General features: G+C 40.1%; 2 protein-coding genes across 3 annotated transcripts in view; one reads left to right on the top strand and one right to left on the bottom strand.

Annotated features, from left to right (window-relative positions):
* Positions 1-10,702, bottom strand: part of ankrd11 (ankyrin repeat domain 11) — a 91,251-nt gene extending 80,549 nt beyond the window's left edge. For both annotated transcript variants that reach the window (XM_018683149.2, XM_018683147.2), the window contains exon 1: positions 10,245-10,702. The gene's annotated coding sequence lies outside the window, so the exon portion shown is untranslated. The remainder of the gene's footprint in view (positions 1-10,244) is intronic.
* Positions 10,703-12,404: 1,702 nt separating this feature from the next.
* Positions 12,405-19,575, top strand: spg7 (SPG7 matrix AAA peptidase subunit, paraplegin). Its single transcript, XM_018683144.2, has 17 exons — positions 12,405-12,964; positions 13,459-13,561; positions 13,668-13,757; positions 13,867-14,096; positions 14,201-14,340; positions 14,545-14,647; positions 14,754-14,879; positions 15,065-15,227; positions 15,425-15,598; positions 15,683-15,807; positions 16,019-16,121; positions 16,344-16,454; positions 16,532-16,647; positions 17,404-17,560; positions 17,871-18,034; positions 18,227-18,304; positions 18,419-19,575. Exons 1-17 carry the CDS (start codon positions 12,746-12,748, stop codon positions 18,623-18,625), a joined length of 2,409 nt encoding a protein of 802 aa, XP_018538660.1. The 5' UTR covers positions 12,405-12,745; the 3' UTR covers positions 18,626-19,575.
* The last annotated feature ends 42 nt before the right edge of the window (positions 19,576-19,617 follow it).

Here is a 19,617-nt window from a genome sequence, read left to right on the forward strand (position 1 = left end):
GTTTTAGAAAACTGTTACGCAGGCCCAGCAGTAACAAAGTACACACAATTTGTAGTACATGTGCTAAAACATTGGTATGATCCTTTAACTGCTCACCTTTTTCTTAGAAAACTGTAGATTCAAACAGGCTATGCAGTGATTGTGGGTGAGAAATGGCTTTGCATAAGTAATGAGGAGGAATAAAAGGCTGTCCTACATCCACGCCAGAGATTACACTGCTGGCTGCTGTTTCTATAAAAAGATTCACTGCAGGGAGTATGAGTGGCACAGGCACACACGCAACCACGCACACACACTCCCTCACAAACACACAGATGGGCACAAAAACAAGGCAGTGTATTTATAGGGAAGAAGGTTCTAGCATCAAAAGAACTTTAAAGATCAGTGTCTGGTTAACTCTAGTCACCCAATCACAGATCTGTGACTGTTCCAAGCCTTGGCAGACAAACACAGTGAAATGCTGGAAAGATTATTGGTAGCTCCAGGCCAACTTAAAATGTCTTCTATATTTCCCATTCTCCTATTTTCCACTTCTCATTTAGACTGCTCCCTAACTGAGCAAAACAAATAACTCAGTGAAGTATCTTCACAGTGTGTGACACAGGGATACAATGTGGACGTACAAGTCTCGACGCAAGGGCAAAATACATACTGGCCTGTAGCTTTAAGAACTGCTCTGAGCTGCCACATATTCAGGAGGGAAAGTCCCTGTGCAGGCTGACTGAAGATGATGTGATTTTCCACTCCCTGCTGACTGCTCTGGTTAAACACACCAGCTAATTCCTATCCCTGCCCCCCCCTCCCCAAAAAAAGAGACGTTTCATTTTCACCTTCTCTAAGACTTAGTAAGAATATTCTAGACAATACTGAATAAAAAACATTCAGGGCAGCAACTTACGATTATTTTTAGGATTGGTTATTCTGTTTACCATTTCTACATCAATCTATGAATTGTCAGAAAACTGACAATGACAGAAAACTGTCAAAACTGTGAAAAATACACACCAAAATTGCTAATTTTATCTGTTTAACAGTCCCAAACCCAAAGATATTCAAGTTGCAGTGGAATACAACAGGGAGAGAAACTAATATCTACATTTGTTGAACTTGAAACATTGACTGTGTTGGCATTTTTGCTTGAAAAATGCCAATTAATTAAACAACAATTAAATGAATATGAAAATTGTTGTTTATTTTTGGCCAACCAACAACTCTATGACTATGCAAGTTTGCACAACAGTTATCACATCATTAGTGGCGATAAATAGTACACACCCTGCCTGTAAAATACAGTAGCACTGACTTCAACTGAAATACACACTGCTGTATGCAACATTTTACTCATCCAACACTTAAATGTCATTAGGATTTAAGTGCATTTCTCTCAAGTGCTCAGATGTACCGTCAAATTGATGTGTTTGTCAAATGGGATTATCACATCATGAATCTCACGCTTTACTGTAAAAGCAAAAGGTGCATCAAACTGTATTTACAGTGCAGCATAGTTTAACAAGCTACAGCAATGTATGAAACAAGAAAAGTGGGTGAGCTAAAAATGGTAACACCTCATGTCTTGCCATATTGCTTCTTATGCATTTTCTTCAGATTATTTACGAGCTTGCAAGTTCACTACAGTTGTAGTGTTTTTACTTCAAATGCCTTGTTGCTGTTGTCCATACATGGCAGCATGGAGTATACAGCAAATGTAGCTCTAAATTTTGACAACACAAACACATAAACCCTTCAAACTTCATTAAATGTCTACCACAGCTACCACCTTTGTAGCACTATCAGCAGTTTAAAGTAAGAAACAAAAAAAATCTAACAAACAAAAACATGTCTTTGTCTGGAGTTGATTCATCAGCAACAATAACCATGCAAAACAAGTTTTATAACACATCTTTAACATCTTAGTGGTGCCCTTACATTCACAAAATAGGCATCACCAAAAAGAATGCATTTGAAAAAACTGTCATCTGGTTTAGAAAATGTAGCTTTCTGAAAAAGCAATTATATAATCTCCAGCTTTTTGTGATCACAGATCCTGTATGTTAAAACAGGTGATCACAGAACAATTGTTTTTGTTGACATATCTTTATGCTTATGCTGTAAGAAGACTTCATGAGCATGAAATAGTGATTTGATTGCAGATCTCTGTGCAGCAGCCCAGAAATGATCATCAGCTTTGGTTGACTGGTAGCATATCTACAATCACAAAGTTGTTATCTAAGGCTTGATATTTTCACTGCAGCGTTTTAGTGAGAGTACTAGACATATGTATCACAAAGTTCAACCACAAAACAAAGGTTTGGTAAATGTGAGATGTCCTCCAACAACAAAATTCTACTTCAAACCTAGCCGTTAGCTTTGTACTTAAGTTATCGGACATGGTGTGGGCCAGTATTTCCAGATGATAGATCTGATAGTTTAGAAAAGCATGAGAAGCTGCACAGTTGTGTTACATTTCTGTCAACTGTGAACTTGAACATATTTGACCAGCCAACACTGTATTTTTGCAGTGTGAACGTGGCTTTAACATGTTCTCTAAACTGCTTCTCAATCACTGTCACATGCACACCTCTGAAGATATCTTGAAAAGCTGGATGAACTCAGAAAAATGACACACTGGCCTCATTTGTCTGAACCACAGTTTGTGTCTAAAGCCCCTAATGAGAACAGGCTTCTTCTACCAGCCAATAGTACAGTATGACCTCCATTACAGTGAGCAAGGAGCAAGAACTTAAACTCTGCTGCCTATACAAGAATAAATAAGCCTCGATGAAGAACTCACACAAGTAAATCATCTGTCTGCCGGCAATTAGCCACAAAATATGAAGAAGGCAAAGTGCAAAAAGCATCACCATCAACGTGTAACATTAGAGTTCTGTTAAACAGACAGTGGGTTCAATCACAACCTCTTTATAGCCACCAGCCTGGCTGTAAAGACAGAAAAGAGCTGAGTGGTGAAAATGCATGTACTGGTCAAAAGGGTGCTTAGATCCTTTGTGTTAAGTATACTGCCCCACAGCATGCTGGGGGAAAAAAACAAAGTATGGCTGCACGTATTGGTGAGCAGGGGTGTGGGCCCCGACTGGCGGACCTCCTCTCTTTGGTATTTAGGTATGCCTTTGCCTTTCATTCACATCCCACTCGCACAAGCGCAGAGGCCCATCTCCCCACGGTCCTCCCCTCCCCCCTTCCTGTTGTTGCATTTCAATGTAAATGGGAGGATGAATGGCTGCAGCTGGCCCATCAAAAGGCCAGCCCTGCTGAAGGGCCTTGGTGATTGAGATTCAGCCGGGCCACAGCACCTCTACCCTCCCCCACCCAACACTTTGTCCTAACACCCTTACCCCCTGTCTCAGCTTATAGCTTATGTCCAACATGAAGAGGACGACTAGGCACAAGAGGGCTTAAAAGAAAACTGATACAGCCGTTTGCCTCTGAGCACAACAGTAGTCAGCATGAAGCAATTTCTCAAAGTGCCAATAAATTCCAGACATATTTTATTTATCTCAGGGTGACACAGGTTGGTTATGGACAAGACACAAAATCCTGTTCCATCTCTACAATGGTGGCCAACAGAAAAGACAAAACTGCTTTCACATACATCACATCTACCATCAATCTGATGGATTTCTTCTGCTCAGTTGTCATGTTGGAAGATGGGTCTGACACAGCAATTGTGAAAAATCAGTCATGGCTAAAAAAAAACAATGCTGTTTCAGCTATGGAACAGCAATACTCTGTGAACAATAGTGTTGAACATGAATGCTTTGCATGAATAAGGCTAGGTCAAATAAGGCTTCTGATTTCCAGCAAAATAACTTCAGATTTGGTGGTGTTGCATACTACCACTGGTGTATACAATTACCAGACCATGCGGAAAACGACGCTTTGCCTAACAAGGTTGGTTAAAAAGTAGAAAAGTACCAACATACATTTAGACTGGCTTCTTAACTCAGTAACATCAAACAAACTTAATCTATGATTCTTCCAGCAAGAATTGCAACGGTTACTTCATTATAAAAGCCTTATTCAATTCTGTTCACTGAGGGTTACACTAGCTATGAGCTAGATCTTACTCTGTCGGACTTGTTCTGTTTTATAACACTGCGTGTTTGGAAGTTTAAGAAACACATGGGTGGCCCACCTTAGCTTTAGACAAGCATGGGAAACCTTTAAAAAGGGCTTCCAGATTTAGGAGAACAAACAGAGAAGGTAAGTGAGTCCAGGCAAGCAAGCATGTCTCGTCTTCCTCCCTGTGTGTCAACTACAGGCTGAACAGACCAGAACAGCCGAGCCCAGAGGGACACATCACTCAGACTGTCTCTGCCATCAGCTCCCAGACCTGGCCAACTAACCTCAGGACATTTCCAATGCCACGTATGGATAATACATCATCCCATGCAACATCCTGCTCAGCGACACATCCAATCAAAACACCAACTGTTGTCTCCAGATTTGCAACCCTCCTAATTCATGCCGGCCCAGACTGAGGGAAACCATTTGCCTAATAGCGTTACCTACTCAGGGTCTCTCAGTGTGGAACATAAGCACAAATGCAACGGTGCTTTTCATAGCCAAGACTTTCACCTGATTCACCTCATTTTTCTTTAAGATAAACCCTAGTTAGAGTATATAACAGCATGTCTCTGCAAATATGTTCCCTAATGAAAATACTAAGTACTGAAAGTAATAAAACGGATACACAAACATCTCAGTCAGATGTCAAACTGAGGTCAAATTCTACAAATCCAAACTCCCTGGCAAACACCCTTTTGCATAAATCTTACATAAGTCTAGTACAGCTTCTGTTTTGTTGTGGCTGCTCCTATAATCTTCAAATACAGAAGTTTATTAACTCAAATAAAATAAATATTCATTTTATCATTGGATTTTGAATACTTCAAATCAATATTGTTGTTGGTCAGCCCATGTCATAATGTATTTATGAAAGAATAGCAAGACATATCAAACCCCTCAGGAGCCTACTCCTGTGTGATACCAGTTCAGATTTTTACTGCATAGCTGAAATTATGATTAAGCATATCAGTAACTTTCCCTTAAAAATAAGAGCACAAAATATTCCCTCTTCAAGCTCCGATCAGAAAGATCAAAAGCCAAGTCTGTAAAAAGCACATTTCTGGAGAAGCAGCAGCGTGCCAGAAAAGAGAACCTCTCCCTTTGATGTGCAAGAGACTCAGGGAAGAGAAAATATTATCAAGAGTGGTGCAGCGGAAGGCTTCCACAACCTAACACGAGTTAAAGACGCCGTCAACCATCAGGACCTCCTAAACCCCAAAATGAGGCTCTACAGTCCCTGAGGGAAACAGCAGGATTGGGGCCCGCCATTTTGTTCCATTTCGCTTCGAGGATAGAGGAGGGGGCAAAGGACTAGGCTGAATTTCAAAGGGCTTCAGATGCCATTTGAGTATCCGCTGAGATTGTGCTGGTAGAACAGCAGCTATAAAAGATTTACACAACTCGAACAGGGAGGAAGAGAGGGGAGTGAGTGAGAAACTGAGACATAGAGAGAGAAAGAAAGGCACAGACAGACAGAGAGAGAGGCAAGAAACAGGAGTAGCCATGCTTGTTTACCTAAAAGGACCACATTCTCGGCACAGGAGGGGGAGGGGAGAGCTTGCATAGACAGAGGGCAGGCAGAGTGGGTGCTGGAGCTGCAGCTAAAGGCTTCTTTTCCCTCGAACAACTAGCACAACTAGCTGTGGTATTCCTCCATCTGAACCTCAAAAAGAAGATTTCTCAGCAATATTCAAGGAAGAAATTACACAATATACTGCACACTGTGTCATCCACCTACGCATCTTATTATTATATAATACATCTTATAAGGGGCCAGGAGAGCAGGATAAGTACCACCTATTTTTCCCCATAACCACCACTGATACATTAACAAAACTACAACGTCATGTGTTGGTGTAATGTCTTCATCTTTTCTGCACACAATAAAAAACTCTTACAAGACCAACAGTGTCTGTTCACCAGGTAATGGAACAAAAACAAATGGGCAACATATTAATAGCTATGTACAAGCATACACAACACAAAGAGAAATCTAGTCATAACACTGAATTAGCCACGGAGGTCATAAACTGTCAGAAATAATCATGAATGCCTCTGTATGTCTCTGTATCAGATACCAAACCGATGTCTCCAAAGTTTTGCATTTTAACTTGATAAATTATGAGACTGATTATCAAAACTGAAAAAAGTATTTTAATTAAATGTTCCAGAAATAGACAGGACCTGTCTGATCAAGCTACTGTGGTCAAATCTAAATATAAACCCTGTAAAATTGAACTTCACGACACTACATCTTACTAATATAAAAACTAAAAAACAAAAGTGACATTTAAACCAATGCCTGTAAGGAGTGAAAATTCCTGTTTAAAAACCATTTGACCTCTTATGGTGTCACCTTTGCTTCTAAAATGAACAATTACTGGATACTAAGGCTGGGCATCATTCAAAAATTTTCAATGCTGGTACCAATACCTTGACTTCGATGCAGGTTCCTGAACAATACTTTTTCAATACCAATTTTATAAAATCAATTCTAGCAAAAAGAAAATTACATTACACATTATGGTACAGTTTTCTACTCTAAAAAATAAACAACAAATAATTTTTAGTGCAAAAGAACAGTTGCAACAAGTGACAAGTCAGTGTCTAATGCTCATTGCTGCATACTAAGGACCTTTAAATCTTACAGACACTTCACTTAGCAGTTCAACATCAAATCGACATGTCTGCTTTCTCAGGTAACAGCTCCCGGCTGATGGTGTCCCCAGCAGTAGAAAATGTACGCTCTGTCAAGCACGGAGCAACTTTCTGCTCTTAAATTGATTCTGTGCACGTTCAAATGCTTCATCAAATTGGTCATGTTGCCAGCCTTGGCAATGATGTCCTTTTTGCATCAATGTTGCTCAAATGGAGCCACACTTTGGACCTTGGTGGCAATTTTTAACCGCTTCAACACACACACTGTAATTCACAATAGAGATACACGCGAAACCAGTCCGTGGGTGTAACCATGTAAGTATTTTGCCTGCATGCCTCTACCGTGTGTAACGTTACAGCCAGTCACCGGCAGCATTATCAGATCTTGACCATGTGATTAACTCCTAGGTACCAAAACTTATCACTAAAAGGCAAGGCATCTTTTAATACTGGGCAGTACTGAAGCATTTCGGTTGGTGTCATAAAAGAACCAAAGTTCAGTACCCAGCCCTATTGGAGACTCAAGTAAAGGTCAGTGGATTCATACATGAGCATCTGCCACATTAAACCAAATAAAGGCAGTGGTGAGACAAATCCAAACAAAACGGGGGCCAACAGTTAAGTTTTCAACAACTGCCAGACTGGCTACCAGCAATCAGCTCCTGGTTGCCAAGGATGACAGACTGGTTGCCATATTGTAGTCACTTAAACTGGATTATAATAGTCCTGCTGTGTAAATCATAAGCCACATTTCACTGGCAAATGTCAGCAAGAGTACATAAAAACTTAGCCAGGTATACATTCAATGGATTTCACCAAGAACATGTGGCTCATCTTCACTAAAACAACAAAATAAAACTCAGTGTTAGAATGAATACATTTGCAGGGTCACTGGTGCAAAAACTAACATGCCAGCCACTCTGTAGTTTGACTATTGTGGTCATTTATAATATGCAGTCATATTGTGCAGCTACTGTAGTGCTCTCTGAGTCTTTTAAAAAAAATCTGCTCTCTCTCTCTTGGTATGCTTTTCATGTTTTGATGACATCTCTACTTTCCCTGGGGTTCAACAGACTCAAAATCAATACTTGTGCATAGTAGGCTACTCAATGATTCTGACAGGACTTGGTCATAATAATCACTTGTTTCATCTTGTGCATCTGTCACTGTTGAGTCACCTAAACACAGCAATGTACAGCATCTTGTTCTTTCACTTTCCTTGTTGTTGTGGTTTTGTCATGATGCATGGAGTTGTGTTTGTCTTCAACTGAGCCTTTTAGTCAGTTTACAAAAAATATAGCAGGCCACCCAAGAATCAGATAGACAACAACATCAGCAGCAACAACAATAGAGGAGCAAAAATGCTGCCTGCCTTTCTATTACACAAAATGTGTAACCCTGAGTCATAGTCACAGCTCATGACCTTCCTGACCCCTGCAGAACTCCATTTCCTGTCCTCTGGTACCACTTATAAGAACAGGGGCAAAATCTAGCATTCACTAATGGGAACCAGTTGGAACATACAGTTCAGGGGTGTCAAGTAGCATGGCAATTATCTATACTTACAACAAGATATATTTTGACTTAAAACTCAAAAATACTCTGGAATACAATAAATGCTCAGCTTTTACTGTAAACATCAGCATTACACGTTCATCATTCCTGATATAGAGGTCCTCCACACTGTGTACAGTTTGCTGTCTTACAATTTGAGTCAACTGCAATAACCTAAATCAGAATTTAACACCAGTAAATACTTCCATAAGGAAACAAATAAATAAAGGAGTCCAAGTGTCCACTACATTCCGAACCTGTGAAAAATATATGTACAGAATATAATGTCAAAGAACAAAATAATCCCACTAACAAACTGACTGACAGGCCCAGCGTTGCAATGACATCACTTCATATGTTATATATGAAACTTGCACTCAAATGAGATTTTCAATCAGTGTGTGGGTTATCATACTTTCACAATGTAAACACATCAGTGATGTATGGAAATGTACAACAGATAAAATCTGTTGTAAGTTCTGCAAAAAAAAGGCTTGTTTATATTCAAATCCCACACATCATAATCTTCATGTTTAACAGAACAGAGCATTTTATAACATTTGAATTGAGGCTTTAACTATGGCACAGAGAAATAGGACCTACGCAAGCTCAAGGGAGACAGAGATATGCATCACTGCCTCTGCAGTGTAGTCAACATGAACGCCCCAACAAACTAAAACACTCTCAGTATCTTGGTGGAAAACACCACCAGCGGCACTGCAGTGTTTTCCTCAGCATTGGTACTGCACCAAAGTGGAGAGGTTCTCCTCCACATTCTGTTTCCTTCTACAGCTCATCTCAAATTCAACCCTGTTGTGCCTCTCCTTAACACGTTATTTACCACAGAAAATACAAGCACTCCTCTGAACTAACTTAGGTAATTGTGACAGTTATCCATCCACACAGCCCAGTTAGTCAACTAAGTGTTTTCAGACATGATAAATCCTGATAGCCTGTGGGCATTTCAAAGCACAGTTCTTTAAATAGTGCTACAAAACACTCACATATTTTCTTCCTAGAGTTTTAGTTCTGACAGTCTAGTTCATTGCTATCCTTACAGACAGACTTGTGGAACATCCATTTTTGCTCTAGGGCTGAGCAGAGCAGCAAATAGACAAGACAAAGTGCTTCATGACAGGAATTTATGACGCCGTGCACTCTTAACTGGATAGGCAGGCAGACTAGTATTGCATCAGGTCAATTGCAAAAGAAGTAATGTCACTGTGACAATCACAATCAGGTCAATATTAGGATATTATTATTGCACTGCCTTAAGAAATATAATGAAAATTGCTGCCTGGCATATTGCAAATGCTCTATTAGTGCTAATCCTGAGAGTATGCAAAATATCTAAGCCTAAATTACTATATTCTTTACTGTACATAGAGAGCTCTAGTTAATTCATTTTACCAAAGCACATGCACAAAGTTGATCTGTTATTCTGTTAGCTTGTATGCATATTTACGTGCACGTACGGTATCAAGGTATGCAGCATTGGCTGCTAACTCAAAATATTTAAAATTTTGTTCTACAACATCAACAGTCAGTGCCAGTCCCATCACACATGGGCAATAATTCACCACAGCTAAATTACATTTATTAAAACAACTTCAGATGGCTCGCATTACCTAAATGGGTCATACTCGTAATAAATGGCATTTCTGATTAAATTATCAGCATTTCAAAACAGCTCAGCCGAGCATAACCACAGAGAAGCTGCCATTAATAAACAGGACAGCATGGTGGAAAAAAAATCTTCAGGAATTCCAATGGAAATCAAGTAAATTCAATAAACAAAGCCCATGCTTGAAAATCATAAGTAAATGAAGCTACTGCAAGTTGACCTTTGTTGCAACATTCAGCAACCCGAGTTAACCACAGAGGTAGCAATGGTCAGTTTGTTGTTGTTAGCACAGCTCTGCAGAAGCAGTAGAAATGTGACTTACCTCTGTTGGGTTTTCCAAATTCAAATAGTTTAATGAATCTTAAATGGTTAGTCTATGCCGCGATGTTTTCGGCCGATGCTGGATGGTCCCATTTGTTGCCGTCGGTTCAGTATAGACTGGCCCGGAGACATCCGCATAAACTCGCGTCGACCATCGCAGCTCAACAGCAGCTCAGTGGAATCGAGGCTAGTGCTAGCTTGTTAAAACCGTGTAGACCAACAAACAGACGTCCAAAGAAAAAAAAAAGACTAAAATATCCACGAAAACTCGCTTGCAGCGTAGCTACTTCATCTTCACCACAAACTACGAAGCTTTAACAGTCCATCTGTACAACGGTAGGCTTGCATTGGTGGACGTATACCATCAAAATATCATATTTTGTTTCGGTTTAATCCTCTCCGCCAACCCATTCGAGCGGTTTTCGAGCGGCCTTTGACTTCGGTGTGTGGATGTACGGGACGGAAACGCTTCGGGAATAAAACGAGCGTCCTGATTGGCCCTGGCACTGTAGGCGGATACCGTTTCCGCGCATGATGAAACTGACGCCATTTTGGATCAACATAGCATCCTGTCCCTGGTTCAGAGCAAATGCATGGTTGGCTCCAACGTGGCGTGCCGCAGTTCACAGTTTCAAACTCAAGACACCACACTCCATTATATAGTTGGAAACCAAGAAAAGGAAATGGAGTACAAGAATTGGGTGCACTCGTTTTCTACATACGTAGAAACCTTAAAACTTTGTTTATTCGGGCTCCTTGTTTACACATTTAGATTTTGCCTAGGTAAATTAAAATATGAACGTAAATGTCAACTGCGAAATGTACACTGAATATTTGTATTTATCTTGTATAGCCGCTAACTAACACGTTTACGGAAACACATGTTAACTGCCTTTAATGGCTAACTCACTTCTCTAAATGTTAAATCACCAGTATTAGTGTTCACCAGATATTTTTGCCTTATTAAGATGCATGTTTTGTTTTCCATAAATTGAGTCAGATCTCAAATACAGGGTATAGGTCAGAGGAGACGGCGTTAACAAGAAAGCGGAGCGTGCCGGTGAATATACTTGACGCATCCATGGTCCAAGTGAAACGCAAGGGGATGAAACGAGGGCTCCCATTGGCTCAAAGAAAAGTCCTGCACTCTTATTGGGTTGCTTAATATGTCACTCAAACTGACCTGTACACGTAGGTTTTCACGCAATCTGATTTTGTTTTTATGCCAATTATCAAACTCCACCAACTAATTTCACTGATTCGTGCTCCTTCAAGTAAGGTAATCACCTGCTGAGGTGATTATTTGCAATGGAAATTTGCAGACTGTGCATGACACATGGACCCATGATACTACATCTCAAGCATGTGATCGGTTTTTATATGGTGGATGTTACAACTCTCAACAAAATGCGTTAATTTGTATTTATTTTTGCTTAACTGGACTAAGGTCCGCTGAATCCAGCAATAAGAGCTCGACGCAATTAACTTAGCTAACAGCGCACTCTGCTGGTGCACAGCTTCAGCGTCAACACACACAGAAAAATTTACGCTTTCAGTGTTTCACACTTCCCTCAGAGGGATCAGACACTACTCTCAACAGAATATAAACGGAGCCAATAGATATGCCATAATTTAAGAAACAACAACAAAAAATCTAACAAACTTAAAATAATTACAGAAAAATAATTCAGTTATTAAATAGGTAATACAGTTATTAGGCATAAGAGTGCAAAAAAAGAAAACATACATTTGTGAGTTCAGCTGATTCCGCATTGTCAAAGAAAAAAATGATTGGATATATTTGAAAATGTAAGTTTCTTTAAAAAAAAAAAACGAAATAAATTAATATACTTAGATTAATATGGATCTTAATAAAAATAATAATGATATAATAAATTAAATAATAATGTGTTGCATGCGCAGTGAGTGATCCCTGAAGTAGACTGGCTGTATTGTACACTCTCAGTGTTTGCTTTTAAAAAAGTGGGCAGAATCTTGCAACAATAAAAAGCTAGTTAATGTAAATTACAGTTGACAGAATAACTGTTTGAAACATTATGTGAGACCCTATACAATACATACAGTCCACGTATGAGGCTCGAGATTGTATAAACGCTGCGCAAACGTCCGCGCAGCTGGTAGGTTCTTGAAGAACATCAAGAAAGGTTGAAGTTCAAAGTTCGAAGCAAAGACGTTTTTAAAGGCTTTGAGATGAGTTGAACAATACTATGCAATATTCAGCAGAGATTAAACACAGTCGCCACAGTAATAATAATAAGATAATGGCGATAAAATAAATTTTAGAGTAAATTTATAGTGTTTTATGATTTCTTTTCCGTGCTGCAGTGTTGATTTTCAGCTGACATCTTTGCTCGGCTCCACCGTTGAATAACAAGCAAGCTAGCGCTAAACGGGGGTAGAAGTAAACAAACGTCTTAAAACCGACACCTATGCTTTAACAATTGCCCAGCTTATATATTACAGTCAGCGATAGCAGACAGTATGTTAGCTCTGTTGTTGCAGCACCGTGCTGCCCTATGTAGAAAATACAGTACTCGTTTATTATGGACACTGGCACGGCGAAACTCTCATGTGTTATCGAACAAGCCGATATCCAGCGATGGTGTTAAAAATGTGCTGTCCAGGTGCGCTAACTTCAGAAAGATGTTCCTTTCTAAATCGGAGCGGAGTCTTCAAAGTCAGCCGCAGAAACTCATTCAGGTAAGAAAAAATACATACCAGATTCAACAAACATGATAGTTGAATGAGTGGTTTTCTAAATTCAATCCCAGATTTTGAGTAAAATCTAGAAAAACTGAGAGAAACGAGTCTGTTGTTAACATAGAAACAAGCGGTAATCAGTCTGAGGTGTTAAATGTGTATCTGTGGACTTTTACTGAGACCTTACCGTAGAATATATATTATGAAAAAATAATTTAATTCTGCTTCACCCTTTAAAAGAATGTGAATTTGAAATTGTAATTTACGTCCGTAAGATCTTTTTTTTTTTTTTAAATCAGAAATATCATAAATTACAATTACAGTAAGCTGTCTCCCTGAACTTGAAATGCATTGTGTTGTGATGAAAGCTTTAATGTATGTGCAAACTACAGCAGGTGTCGTTTGTACTTGTTCTTCTTGTGTACGTCTTCTCTGTCAGGTTTTACTGATACTTTGTCACAGTAAAATATGTCGTCCCAATATTGCCATTTTAGAGTCTTCTCCACAGACCCTTGAGTCCTGGCATGGTGGGAATTAGCAAGGAGTTAATCAGGAGCAACCTGCTGAGAAACCCTGTTGGTTTGCTAAATCTGTTAGGTAAGCAATCAGTTTTATCAACCCTAGTATAATTATGCACTTTCAAACACTTCTGATGATAAGATTATATTTTACTCACTCATGATGGAAAACACTTTGATTTCAGGGTCAATAAACTTCTTCAGTACGACTCAATCTAAAAAAGAGAAAAATAAAGGTAATGGACCAAAGGGAAAAACTCCAGAGGAAGATGAAGGTAAGTGATAAATTTCTTTGGCACATGGCTGTTCAATAACTGCACAACATTTAGCTGTGATCTCTGATCTGTTTCATTCTTTTTTTCCATAATCTGCCTCACCTTCCAGAGAAGAAGAATCGTCGGCAGATGTACCGGGAGCGCCTGAGAAACCTCCTCATCTTAGCGTTCATATTGAGCATATTCAACTCCATCAACAGCATTAGCAGTAACATCTCTTGGAACGACTTTGTCAATGAGATGTTGGCCAAGGGAGAGGTGTCACGTGTGCAAGTCGTTCCTGAGACTGACATTGTAGAAATCTACCTTCACTCTGGAGCAGTTATCTTTGGAAGGCCTGTATGTTGTGCAGGATTTAACACAAACCTGTAATTAGCATCAGAACTTTTGCAGCAGATATGCATGATGACCTCTCATTTCCTGCCATGTGTCTTCCTTTGCAGAGGATTGCGCTCATGTACAGAATGCAGGTTGCCAACATTGACAAATTTGAGGAGAAGCTCAGAGCTGCTGAAGACGAGCTGAATATCGACTCTAGGGATAGAATACCGGTGTTGTACAAACGCACTGGATTCTTTGGGAAGTAAGAAGATGTCCTTTCTCAGAACAAACTTTAAATCAAATGAAATCAAAAGTTTATGAGCTGCCTATGAAGGTTTATGAGCAATTTAAAGGAATGCTGTCTCTATACTGAGTAAGAGGATGTATCAGCCACAAAACATTATCTGTTAACTTGTCATTGTGTTGGATTAGTCTTCTCATGTTTTTTCATGTGTTCACTCTGCAGTGCAGTCTACGCTCTGGGGATGGCTGCTATTGGCGTGGCTATTCTCTGGCATATCTTTCGACTGGTAGGCATGGCTGGCAGACAAGGCGGCTTCAGTGCTTTTGTGAGTGACCCCACACAAGCAAAGTGACACATATACACTTAGGGTTCTTGTTGTAGTCCACTGACTTAACCAGCACATTAATTGTGTATTCTAACATGCTCAACAGAATCAGCTCAAGATGGCCAAGTTCACCATTGTGGACGGCAAGTCGGGCAAAGGTGTGAGTTTCAAAGATGTAGCAGGCATGCACGAGGCTAAGACGGAAGTAAAGGAATTTGTTGACTACCTCAAGGTAAGAAAGCAATCTCCAAGTAATATATGTCAGTCTTGTGTAGTACTTTAGCCATGCTTTTTTTCTATTGAATATGCAATTCCAATTAAGTAATTTAAGGATGATGTACCATCCAAATCTCACAAGTAAAACTTTAATTTCCCCTTTTCAGTCTGTTACTCACCATGTTGATGTTTTCTGTTCAGAGTCCAGAACGATATCTCCAGCTGGGAGCCAAGGTTCCCAAGGGTGCACTGCTACTTGGGCCTCCAGGCTGTGGGAAGACGCTGCTGGCGAAGGCTGTAGCCACTGAGGCCCAGGTGCCTTTTCTGGCTATAGCTGGCTCTGAGTTTGTGGAGGTCATCGGAGGTATGTGAAGAAGGCACCAGCAATTAATATGATATGAAGCCAGTCAACTTACATATTCAGTATGAGAGTATATACTCCTAGTTATGATGGTGTCTTTTTTTATTTTAATGTTTATTTGCATGTTCCTGTGTTAAAGTGCAGGGATTAGATACTGTATGTAACAGTTTTGATCTGACTTATGTTGTGTTTGTGTGTAGGTCTGGGTGCTGCTAGGGTCAGGAGTCTGTTCAAGGAGGCTCGTGCTCGAGCACCGTGCATCGTCTACATTGATGAGATTGACGCCGTGGGGAAGAAGCGCTCCACCAACATGTCGGGATTCTCCAATACCGAAGAGGAGCAGACCCTCAACCAGCTGCTGGTAGAGATGGACGGTGAGTAAAGCCCAGGATTTCAGGGCAGTTTGTTGTCATCAAAGGCTGACTTTTCAGACAGAGTAATGAAACTCTCTTTTGCAGGAATGGGAACGACTGACCATGTCATCGTCCTTGCCTCCACCAACAGAGCAGATATTTTAGACAATGCTCTCATGAGACCAGGCAGACTGGACAGACACATCTTTATAGACCTGCCCACACTGCAGGTAGTCTTGAGCACTCACAGTTGCCAGTGACCTTATTTATGTGCTATATTACCAGATTCAAAACAGCACAATCTGCTTCCATTCCATTATCCATTCTCAAGCAAACAAACATACAATACTGTAACAGTTGAACCCAGTTTAGTGTGTGGGAGGTTTTTACAGAGTTTGTCAGTTAAATGTAGTTTGTTTTATTTTTATTGTCGTCTCTCAGGAGAGGAAGGAGATCTTCGAGCAGCATCTGAAGATTCTGAAGCTGACCCAACCAGCTGATTTCTACTCACTGCGTCTGGCTGAGCTCACCCCAGGCTTCAGTGGTACGTACGTTATTTACTGTTTTGTCCTCATGTAAATCTATGAACATCTGTGGCCATAACAATATAATGGCCTGCGTGGCCATGAATAAACATAAACTCTCCATTAACAAATATGAAACATCTTTGTAAGTCACGACATAACACTGCTGATGTTTACTGAATTGTCATTTCCATATGGTGATCATGAAGCTTCTTTGTTGCCAACTCACTTTGTTTCTGCAGGTGCAGACATTGCTAACATTTGTAATGAAGCTGCTCTGCATGCCGCCAGAGAGGGTTACAAGTCCATCGATACCTTTAACTTTGAATATGCAGTGGAAAGAGTAATAGCAGGTACAATGATACCATGGAAAAACAATACATTTTGTAGTCTCAGTAGCTACTTTGGCTAAATCTGTGTGTATCCTCAGGGAGTGTAAAGAAGAGTAAGATCCTGTGTAAAGAGGAGCAGCAGGTGGTTGCCTTCCATGAGTCTGGACATGCCTTAGTTGGATGGTTACTTGAGCACACAGAGGCAGTAATGAAGGTAACACACTCCTGTATGTCTGCTACTTGATGTAGTGTAGGCTTCTATTTGAAATGCAAGATATGTCCTGTATCATACTTCATTTTAGTCAAATTAGTCCAGTAGATAGTGTGGCCTACTTGATGCTTGTGCTTTGCTGGAGAGAAGAGATGAGTCCAAATGTAAATTTAAATATATATTTTCATCAACATGTAGTCCAAATATCTGGTTAGTAATTGGTCATTTCTACTTTATTTATATGACTGGTTGTTGAACTGTCTTGGCAATTTATACAGATGCAAGACTTGTGTATTGTGGCAAAGTTCAGCAAATGATACTGGGTCTCTTTTCTCACTGTCTGTTGCTCTGCCTCATCCAGTATTTACTCCACTGGACTTTAACACATCTATGATTCAAAGCCAGACTGACCAGGACATCAGACAAGGTGTTAAATACGTAACACCTAATTAACATGTAGATTGATATTGGTTGCCAGATGGGCCACCTACAAACCCAGTTTCAGTACACTTATGAATGAATAGAAATGATTAAGCCATGTTATTCATGTAAGGACCAATGAGGTCATAGGACTTTCTATTTCGATCACCAAGCCAGTGCAGGAAGACTTGATAAAATGATAGACCCTAAACAATAAACATCTAAACTAAACACTGTCATAGATGTAATGTTAATGTTAATATAAAAAGAGAAGCAAGGCTTCACCTTCAGTTCTGTTCAGTTCTCCTCAGTTGAAATTACTCATGACGTGTTTTTCAGGTGTCCATCGCCCCACGGACTAATGCAGCCCTGGGATTTGCCCAAATCTTACCTCGTGACCAGTACCTTTTCACCAAAGAGCAGCTGTTTGAGCGGATGTGTATGGCTCTGGGAGGAAGAGCTGCTGAGGCTATCACCTTTAACAAAGTCACAACAGGTACATTCAATCTACTGGCTATCCACTGCAGTCACAGCCTTCTGACATACACATTACCTTCTTCCAGTGAACGCTTCTCACTTATCCTGCTGATTGCTTTCAAGTAATTGCTCAGATTCTTAACCCTTCCTAGTCTTAATATTACCAAATCTTTTTTGTGTTATTCTTATTTACTTGTTTACTTGAAGAATTGCCGAGCATCCAAAAATATATACTCTCCTATACAGTGTAGGATACCTTGACCTCCAGTGGGGTTTTGTACCTTCTGTTTAGAAACAGTGATTGAAGCATCCTCACTCTGTGTCCCCAGGAGCTCAGGATGACTTGCGCAAGGTGACACGAGTGGCCTACTCTATGGTGAAGCAGTACGGCATGTGTGACAGCGTGGGACAGGTCTCATTCCCAGAAACCGAGGAGCAAGGTGCCATTGGACGTCGTCCTTTCAGCCAGGGCCTGCAGCAGCAGATGGACCACGTGGGTTCTAAATTCAGATTAGTTCTCTGTTCTTAAATTAGCACACTGTGAATGTTGACATAATGAGTTTTCACCTTAAAATTTTGATTTGTAACTTTTGCTGTTCACTCTCTGTTAATCTTAACCTATTACACAGTGAATGTTGTCTCATGTCATTAGAAGGCATAGTTTTAACAGCACTTGTTATTTCAGGAGGCAAAGATGTTGATCGCTCGAGCCTACAGGCACACAGAGAAGCTGCTACTGGACAACAGAGATAAGCTTACACTCGTCAGTTGTTTGTTCTTTGATCAGAAATTTTGTGCACTCACACCCTTCTGTGTCATCTTTAGTTTAGTGTGAAGTTATAATAAGTCATACCTATTTGGGGGTGTGTCTTCGCAGTTGGCCAATGCACTGTTAGAGCGAGAGGTGGTGAACTACGACGACATCGAAGCCTTGCTCGGCCCGCCACCCCACGGGCCCAAGAAGATGATCGTCCCACAAAGCTGGGTGGAGGCTGAGAGGGACAAACAAGACACAGGAGAAGACGAACCTCAACCACCTCCCCGCAAACACAGAGAGGAGGACGTGAATCCACAGCTGGTCTGATCTTAAAATGAATGTCTCAAAAATTCAAATTTCAAATGCTGCATTTTGTAGGGGTTAGCAGCGGCTGGGTGAATTTAATGAAACTTTGAACTGATTCATCAGTGTGTAGCCTTATATGCCAGAAACTGAAATCTAAGTTTCTTAAAAATCTATAGTCCACGCTGATTATTATTTTGGGAGGAATTCCATCATTTTTCTCGCTTGCTGCAGAGCCATATTATTGCGCCATGGAAGCACTATAAACAACTTTCTTTACAGGTTGTCTCTAACAACATTTACTTAAGGCACAATCAACTATTAAGCTCTGTTTTTGAATTCCCCCACACTGTGCACTACTACCTGACTCAAATGTGGGGTCATTTTAAGCAGACATACTGTGGTATATACAGGATTGGATTCAAATGTACTGAAAAAGTTAACTTTAGGGCTTATTGCTCTACACTGTTAGAGATGCCATATATACCAAATACATTTGCATTTCATTCAGGTGACTTACATCTACACAAACACATTATCAGCATTACTGTGTCTGGTATTTAAATGAGCTGCAGGAAAAAAATAACATGTTGTTGTAAATTGCTGTGGACATTTATACATAATAGTGTGTACTTGGGTTTTTTTTTTTTTTTTGACCAGGCTTTAACAGTAGTGGTGAGGAACAAATGAAACAGCTCTCCATCAACGAGGAAACTTTTTTACATTTTGAAATACCCCTTTAAAGTTTAAATATCCACACTTCTGTCATGTTGGCAATAAAGCAGCAGATATTAGTCCACTCAGCTTGTTCCCTCTCCCACTGTGAGACATACAGGCTCAGTTAATAGATGGAGTAGGTTGAGGTACTGCTTTCTTTGTATTAGCGGGCTGTGTATTGGTTTGATTGCCATCAGTGAAGATGAAGTCCTGAAGGATGGTGTTGCTAAATATTTAAATAAAGTTGTATTTAAATATTTTGTTGCTCTTTATGTAGCATTTCATTTCAGCGCTAACAC

This window comes from Lates calcarifer, linkage group LG2 (assembly GCF_001640805.2).
Source record: "Lates calcarifer isolate ASB-BC8 linkage group LG2, TLL_Latcal_v3, whole genome shotgun sequence".
Classification (NCBI taxonomy): Eukaryota; Metazoa; Chordata; class Actinopteri; family Centropomidae; genus Lates; species Lates calcarifer.

What these genes read in the sequence shown, in the direction of transcription:
- spg7 (XM_018683144.2), top strand. Translation starts at nt 12,746, where the DNA reads ATGTTAGCTCTGTTGTTGCAGCACCGTGCTGCCCTATGTAGAAAATAC. An exon ending in GCTGCTGGTAGAGATGGACG is followed by an intron (nt 15,599 to 15,682) that starts GTGAGTAAAGCC and finishes TCTCTTTTGCAG; the next exon opens with GAATGGGAACGACTGACCAT. An exon ending in TAGACCTGCCCACACTGCAG is followed by an intron (nt 15,808 to 16,018) that starts GTAGTCTTGAGC and finishes GTCGTCTCTCAG; the next exon opens with GAGAGGAAGGAGATCTTCGA.